Raw genomic sequence first — 8568 nt, forward strand, 5'->3', positions numbered from 1 at the left:
TATAGTATATGACACTTTATAGATATGACATATGTGGTATGTATACATACATCAGAATCTTTTAACACACGTAAGTTGTTTTGATTTAAATGATGTAAGTGTTTCTTTTTTTTAATATTTAATTTTTGAGAGAGAGAAGACAAGAGCATGAGTAGGGGAGGGGCAGAGAGAGGGAGACACAGAATGCAAAGCAGCTCCAGGCTCCGCGCTGTCAGCACAGAGCCCAATGCGGGGCTCAAACTCACGAACTATGAGATCATGACCTGAGCCGAAGTCGGACGCTTTACCGACTGAGCCCCCCAGGCGCCCTAATAATTTAAGTCTTTCAATGCTAGTACTTTTAAAAGCTCATTTATTCATTTAACAAATATTTAGTGGTGCTTCCACATTCTAGGCCAGAGGTTAGCAAACCTTCTCTGTAAAGGTCTAAGTTTAGTACATATTTTCGCCTCTGCCAGCCAGGCAGCTTCTGCTGCAGCTCCCCGAGCAGCCCAGCCGCTGGGGCATGAAAGCAGCCCTAGTCAGTAGGTAAATGAGTGGGCGTGAATAAAGTGCCAGTAAAACTTGATTATGAATAGTGAAATTTGAGTTTCAGATCATTTTCATCCATCACAAGTTAGTAGCTTTTGATCCCCCCCCCCCAAACCATTTAAAAATGTAAAAACTATTGTTAACTTGCATCAGTACAAAAACACAGGCCCTAATTTGCCAACCACTTTCCAGCCTCAGAGCTGGAACGGCGACCAGAATGGAGTCCCTGTCCCCCGGGCCGTGCGTTCGGGCACACAGGCGCCGCTGACTCTGAGAACTGAGCGGATATTGCGTTTCCTAGACGGAGCCAGCCTTCCTTATCGGACTGGCGACTGCAGTGCTCTACCTCCCTGACTCTGCTGTGAATTCGGCACATCACCCTGCTACTTAGTCACGTCCTTGTTGGGAGAGAGTCTTCTAGATCGTGTTGACTCCCGGCCTGCAGTCTTGTACCCGTGTGACACCTCACCACCTGAGCTGTCCCAGGCCGTGGGGTTCGGTGCTGAGTGGGGTCTTTCTGGAGCCTCAGGCCTGCGGCTCCGGGCCCGAGGGGGGGCCTCTGCTTCCCAAGCATAGAAGTTCTGGGGCGCTCATTGCCACTGCCCCCTTCGCGCCTGTGCCCAGACTCCAGAGTGCCCTGTGGAGGGGCCGGCCAGCCCCGCGGAGTCCTCTCTCGAGTGCTGACTGCAAGGCTCTCTCGAGGCGGTTTGTGGCGCACAGGCTCACGCCTCGTGTTTGCAGTAGCTATGGAAACTTTAGAAGCCGGCTCTCTAAAGGCCGGCTCACAATGAAGCACTTCACGTGTTGGTTGGATTAGACTTTAGAAGATGTTTAATTTTCTCCCCCCACTCTCTCCGTCTGTCTCTTTAGAGAGAACAAGAGGGCAATGTGAATATTAACTGGGACTCCCTTTAATCTCCCCAGCGACCTTGGGGCCGTCTAGGGCCGCACCGGCTCTCACAGCGGCTAACGAGGGGAGCCATGCATATTCATGAGCCAGGCCCGTGCGTGAGACGCCGCTTGTAAGGGCCTGTTCCAGTGTTTTCTCTTTTCAACTCAAATTTTATGAAAGAAACGGCCGCTAAATTTGGGCTTTTTAAATTATGATTAAGTCAGAGCCTCTAGACGGTAGTGTCCGAGCCTTCTGCCTGGAAATCGGGACAGAGAGAGCACGTCTGTGTGGCATTTAATTTACAGATGGGACAACACAGCCCCGAGAGCAGGTGCTCGCCGAGGGCAGGGACGCAGACAAGCCTTTCCTCTGGGCTCGGGACGCCGTGTTTGAACCTCACGAAATCCCTTCAGGAGGAAATACGACTTCACATCTATAAGAATGGGAGACGTGCGTTTACATGAAAAGTTGGAGGGGGTGCTGTTGGGTTATTTCTGATGTTCGTGGTGTGGGAGGCGCGGACTCCAGCGCGGGGCCCCCCCTCCCCGCCTCGGTCCCTCCACGATCTAGAAGACTCTCTCCCAACACGCACGCTGTCCCTGAACAGCACTTGTGGGAAAACCAGACCTGCGTTTTCTGCTCTGGGTGTTACTGCTGCTTGTATTCTGTTGTCTGTTGGGTGGCTGGACCGTGAGTCTGTCCCTCGAGACGTTCACGACCGCTGCGTTGCGTTCCGGAGCCGTGCTGGCCCAGCCGGGAGCAGCCAGTCTGACCGTCGGGGACCTTCGCCCTCTCCTCCTCTGTGCTCCCCTTCTGCTGTGTGCAGAATGGCGGGGGTGGGGGGCAGGATTTTAGTTTCCAGGCGCTTCCAGGGCAAAGTGCCACTAGGCTACTGTGGCAGGACTTTCACAAGACGCGTTGGCCGCCTCCCCATGACGCACGTGATAGCTCTGCCTGCGCCGCGTGGGAGCTCCCCCGGCGCCCCTTGTCCAGCGCCCTTTATGACCCCACGCACGCAGCTTCCTTGCCTGGCTTGTGCTTCTATTGGTTTCCTCTCATCTGGTCTCTGCACCCTGCAAGGCCCTGAGTCAGGAAACCACAGCGAGAACCGGAAGGGAAAGCACGGCTCCCGTGGGTCACCGCTGTGCCGCCCCGGCCCCGCCCGCGCGGCGTGGGAGCGAGCACTCCGGCCCCGTGTGTGGAACGCAGGCCAGTCACACTTGCTCCTGAGGAGCTCGCCGGGCGCCCGGGTGGACAGGTAGGAACAGACCGTCGTGGCTTAGAGCCCGCAGCCCACCGTGTGCCAGGAGCCAGACCGGCTGCTGCAGGCGCAGACGTGAGTGCGGTGGCGCTCCTGCCCTTGAGGCTCACCCAGGTGACACAGTGCAGGGGACCAGCCGCTAGAGACACCAGCAAGCACTGACGTCGTGTTCAGGAGCAGCGCCTGGATGCGAGGGGCGCCCGGTGGGAACGGTGCGCAGTGACCCTTGGCGGGTCTTGTTCCCCGTCACGTGGTTTGATCATGGATGCTCTGGATGACAGTTCGTTTCTGCCTTTCCTGTGGCCGCTCCGGGCTGGCAGGGGCTCCTCCTCCGTTGCCAAGCCAGCCCCCCACCCCCTCCCCCTCCCCGATTTCAGGAGCTTTCAGTACGACTTCAGTTTCCCTGCGTTCAGTTCTGTTTCCGTGAATTGACGGGAAGCTCTAGAAAGCAGTGCTCCACTCCCGTCGTTTAGCGCTCAGGACTTCCACACATGGACTAAAATTCCTCAAGCTCGCATATTTTCTTGTCTACGCTCACTCTTCAGTTGCTCCCTGATCACTGCCTCCCCATGTGGTACAAAAAGTGAGGAATTTGTAGAATGACGTCATTCTGGAAGAAAAATTACTTGCGGCAGACGATTCATTGTTCAGAAGTTCTCTGACACGTTAGAAGTGGTTGTCACCCAGGGTCCTCATTTTCATCCTTCACACTGGTGCGGGGGGGTCGGTGACTGTGGGCAAGGGGCAGAAAATGATTCAAGTGCCTTCATGCACTTGAATATTTGTATGGATTCTGTGTCCAGAAAGGAAATACAGCCGTATAAAGGGCCTGGGCTTTTTCATCGAAGGGTGACAGATAAGTGGCAAAGGGACATTCTCCCACCCAAGGGAGACAACTGATTCTAGAATCAGTATCAGCCGGGTGCCAACACTTCCGGTTCTGTGCCGTCTGGAGCAGGTTACTCATTTATGCTCACAAGTGGTTTTAGGGACAACCCTCCAGAGGCCACAGCTGGGAGAGCCTGGCCGGCATGGACGGTCTGTGAGCCAGGGAGCACGGAGCACGAGGGTCTCCACGACCTTGTCAGGGCGGGGGGGCAGCCAGCACGGGTGTCAGAGGGACTGGGGTGGAGCAGCCCTTTAACCCCGAGAAGACATGTCCTGAACGTGAAACCGCCATATTTTCTGTGCCTCAGTTTGTCTGACTTTGGTGGACAGGCCCATTTTTTTTGTTTTGTTTTGAGCTTTTCTTTTTTTAAATGTTTATTTTTGAGAGAGGCAGAACGTGAGCAGAGGAGGTGCAGAGAGAGATACAGAATCCGAAGCAGGCTCCAGGCTCTGAGCTGTCAGCACAGAGCCTGACGCAGGGCTCGAACCCATGAACCACAAGATCATGACCAGAGCCATAGTCAGACGCTTAACCGACTGAGCCACTCAGGCGCCCCACCTTTGAGCTTATTGAACTAGGGAAATAGTTTGATTCACTTTCTTTCCCAAACACTACAAGAAAGAACCACAGGCTTTCTCCTGTGGCTTCCTCTGTCCAGTTGAGGGAGCTAGAAATGTCTGAGCACTGGCCTCACCACTCTGCTGGGAGTTGGGACAGGGTCACAAGTGTAGACCCTTCAAGCTCAAGAGCCTGGTAGAATTTGGGGCCATAGATGCCCCCATTCAGACACCAGAAATGCCTGCACGGGAAACATCTGGTGATCGGGGAAAGGATTTTGTTTTTCTTGCCAGCTTCCATCCGACGGTGAGCAGGGAGGTGAGCAGGGAGGCCTTTCTTTTTTTGAGAAAGTGTGGGCGCCACCCCAGGTGTTTTGATGTTCTCTCCGGACCACTACAAGGTGCCAGGCCCCCTGTATTCAGCATCTCCAATGTGTCCCTGGATCCAACGCTGAAGACGCATTGGTACCCTTGGCAGTTTCTCTGCAGTTTTTTTATAGAATGACATATAGCAGCAACTTAATGCTTCCCGATTCTCAGTCCCTAAATAAAAGACCTCAGTAAATGCAGTGATTCTGTCATCTTCCCGTCTTCCGTCTGCTGTGACGGACGCTGTGCATGCTGTGCAGAATTAGGGCTGGGGCCCAGCAAGGCCGAGAGGGTGAGGTGCCTTCTTGAGAGCACAAGTATTCAAACTAAACACAGAAAATCCTTCAAAGGCCTTCTGGCTTCATCTTTCAGATGCGGCAGAATGAGGGAAGTTCCATGGCGACTCCTAGGAAACAATTCTTACTTATAACTGAGCTTGCTCTGGACGAGATGAGCCCTCTGTCTGCTTCTAACTGGGCATCTTTGCGACTAGTGCCCTGGTGTCCGATTCTTTCCCCGGTGGCTCAGTAACATCCCCCAGCGTGCATGCATGCCTGTGTGTGTGTGTGTGTGTGTGTGTGTGTGTGTGTGTGTGTGTGTGATCATAGACTGCAGATGTGCACGCACGTGTGTGTGTGTGATCATAGCCTGCAGATGTGGCTTCTCCAGGCTTTTGCCTCCTGGCTCATTCATTCAGCAGATCCTGGCTGAGCACCTCTGTGCCTTGTTGTTGGACATCACCCACACGTATGTGGGACATACGTATACGGGGCGTGTATCACATCTTTTTGATCATTTCCCCCTCGGATGTGTGCCCAGCGCATACGCCCAGGGAAACTTGTTCACCCGCGCCGTGTGCCTCCACCTCCTTCCCCATCATGCCCGTGTGGACTTCCGAGTCGGGAAAGTGTGTTGGGAGATTCCTTCACCTCACTTTCAGTCCTGACCCAGTGGGTGGTGTACGCCATCCGAAACCTGACGGAAGACAATAGTCAGAACCAAGATTTGATCGCAAAGATGGAGGAGCAGGGTCTGGCAGACGCCTCCCTACTTAAGAAGATGGGTTTTGAAGTTGAAAAGAGGGGGGACAAGCTGATTCTGAAATCTACCAGTGACACACCTCCCCTGGTGAGTACGGGGCGGGGGGGCTGATGGGGGGAAGCATGCTGGGGGGGGGGGCCAGTCTGTACAAAGCAGCTTCCACCCCCACCCCACCCCACCCCCATTACCTTGCCCATGCAGAGGGTTCCTTCCTGAGAACCTGGATGGGAGTGTTTTGCCTTCTAAGATGGCCAAGGAAGCCCCAGATTTAACTGCAAATCATGTTTTGTTCAGGCTTTATGCTGCTGTTTTCTTAAAAACAAGAGGTTCAGACTCGTTTGTGGGGGAGAAATAGAAAAAGTCTGTCAAGATTCCATGTGGTCTAAAAGTTTCTGACGGGAATTGGGTTTTCCTGAAAAGGCAGCTGGGGTGGGCTTTCCCGGGAGCCCCTTTGTTGTGTGAACAGTTTCTCCCTCAGCTGTTGACCAAAAGCCCCTGTGCGTGTGTGTGTGTGTGTGTGTGTGTGTGTCTTCCCTTGGATGATTCTTATAAATAGATCCATTATATAAATAGATCTGTTATATTTGCAATTTTGTTTCTTTTCTCTTCTTAGTGAATGAACTCTCCATTGAAGTATCTGAATTTGGGGAATGCGTTTCATGGACTTTTCATCTCCTGCAGTAGGTCACATTGCCAGCCTTTGAAGATTTGTTAAGTACAAATTCAGGAACACGTGAGTCTTTTAGGTACTAGAGGTAGATGTGTCTAGGCTGGAAAGTGAAAGTAACTTGAGTATTCCCTTGTTTCTTTGCTTTAGAAACGTAACTGTCTGGTTTGCCTTTGTCCCTGTGGCTACATTGTGCATTTAAGTAGCATATTGTACTTACTGTGGCGGCAGAAATAAATTCTTTTCCTGGAGGGTGCATCCCTCATTTGGCAAAACCCGGGGCATTTGCTTGGATTCCATTTGTTCCTTCAGATGGCGAATCAGCCTGATTCCTTTTCTTCTCTGCTCGTTGGGTTTTCTGAACTCTGGCAGGCAGTTGAAGTAGTTTCTCACTGTGATTAATTCTCGCAATCTCTTTTCACCCTTTCTGCCTTTCCAAAACATTGACAAGACTCATTTCCAGCTAATTAATTCGAGAGATGCTGAAGAATAGAGAAGGCCCCTCTTCATTTTAGGGACTGGGCTGTGCTGTCACTGAGCCCAGCCCTTTGGAACGTCGGGGACCTTACAGGCAGTGAGTGGGGAGAGTGTGCGGGCCATTAACTCTTCTCTTTCCAAATCCCTGGGAACCAGACCTCCAGACCCATTGTTCTCACAGGCGCATGCCTGCCCCTTCCCCACTTTCGTGCCTCCTCCATCAAGGGCGCTGTGTGCACAGGACCACGGGATTAAAGTGCATCCGCGTCTCATTCAGTTTCAAAGGCACTGTCGCCTGCAGCACCCACTCCACGTTTCCACCATGGCTCCGCTTCCCGAAGTTGTAAAAGTAGCTTCGGGGACCAGGAGCTAATCTGACCTACATCTGTCTCTTTCTGTCCTTCTCTCTCTATACACATACTTCTGTTAGAGGCGGAGCTGGATTAAACGAGCACTGGAATCTGTGTCGCTGCCCAGAGCACTGATGTAGGCAGCAAAGAGCCCCAGAGCGAGGTCAGGTATGAATGCGTAAAATGTTCTTGAACAGCCGTGTCGCTAACCTGTCTAGATTTTGCACAGTCCCTGTTAAATCTTCCAGAATAAAAGCAGCGAAGACCCAGCCAGAAGTTTCGCAGAAATACTGATTGTTCCAGAGTAAAGTGCTTCTAAGTTTTCTGTAGCCCTGCATAAATTGTTCTGTAAAAACAGCTTACGCATGTTCAGAATGAAATAAAAGTTGTCCCACGTGCTAATGTACTCTCTATTTCTGAAGCAACGTCAGCTTCCAGAAATGTAGTAATCTGTAATATTGGGGGTTTTTTTCTCTCGTTTATGACATTCCATCAGTAAAGAAGCCTTTTTTCAAAATTTAAAATGCACAAAGAAACTCTTTCCAGGACACAAAGAGTTAAACATCCTGTTCTCAAATAGAGGCCCTCCAAAGGAAAAAAACCAGTGGGGGTCCCTTTTCCCTTTTAACAAGTCTGCGATAGACACTTCTTTTTCTTCTCTCAATGGATGTGTGCACACCAGTGGGATCAAACAAACATGCCGGGATAAGCCGTGTAATAACAAACACAAATAAACAAAGGGGAGCCTTGTGTGGGAACACAGAAAGGGGTAATGGCTGTGTGTTTTCTAACTAGGAAATGTGGGGCTTACAGAGCACAAACATGCTGACAGCTGCATTGTGGCCGCTCCGGTGCCCTGGACGGTTAATCCTCCACCACAACCGGCAGCCTCCCGGCCTCCACCCAAGGCCTTGGCGATTCCAAGAGCCTCGTTTTGCATGCTGCAGAGGATTAAGTCACCACCTCAGTCGGTCATGTAGAAGAAGAAAGGAAGGCAGGCCAGCCTTACAGCGTTTGTGAAGGGACGGAATGGCCACGGCAAGTTCAGTGACCACATTACTGCTTCTAAGAGCAAAGCGACAAAGCACCTCAAGTTTTCAGCCTCTTTCATTATGAAAGATGCAGGGGAGGCTTGGTTTTGTTCAGTTCGTTCACGATGGATGTTGATAATTCAAAAATACATATTTTCACAATTGTAGTAAGGTACTATTAGGATTTACACATCTCCGTCTTCATACATCTTGTAGGTTTGCTTAAGATACTGAGATACAGTTTTGTTCAGTAACTTTTGCATCTAGCCACAGAGCCTTGGAGGCTGCTGAAAGCTGCCCATGCTGCAAAATGGGATAAAGAGAAATGATTGTGGTCATTTGGGCCACCCGTTGGGAGATTTTAAATTAAAAATTAACGTTTTACATGTGTATACTTTATGCCCAGTATCTACTGAAGGTATCAATATCCTGATCTTTTCACCACACCTGGGACCTAAATGTTACTCTGATGTCATTACTGTCTTTTTATTTCCATCCCTGAA

General features: G+C 51.1%; 1 protein-coding gene across 1 annotated transcript in view; it reads left to right on the forward strand.

The window, feature by feature from the left end:
* Positions 1-7436, forward strand: part of ATXN10 (ataxin 10) — a 158910-nt gene extending 151474 nt beyond the window's left edge. Inside the window, exons 11-12 of the mRNA XM_039235034.1 lie at positions 5440-5627; positions 6154-7436. Coding sequence (XP_039090965.1) covers positions 5440-5627; positions 6154-6156 — 191 coding nt within the window. The 3' untranslated portion in view covers positions 6157-7436. The remainder of the gene's footprint in view (positions 1-5439; positions 5628-6153) is intronic.
* The last annotated feature ends 1132 nt before the right edge of the window (positions 7437-8568 follow it).

This window comes from Hyaena hyaena, unplaced genomic scaffold, assembly GCF_003009895.1.
Source record: "Hyaena hyaena isolate Hyena2069 unplaced genomic scaffold, ASM300989v1 scaffold_4, whole genome shotgun sequence".
NCBI classification, from domain to species: domain Eukaryota; kingdom Metazoa; phylum Chordata; class Mammalia; order Carnivora; family Hyaenidae; genus Hyaena; species Hyaena hyaena.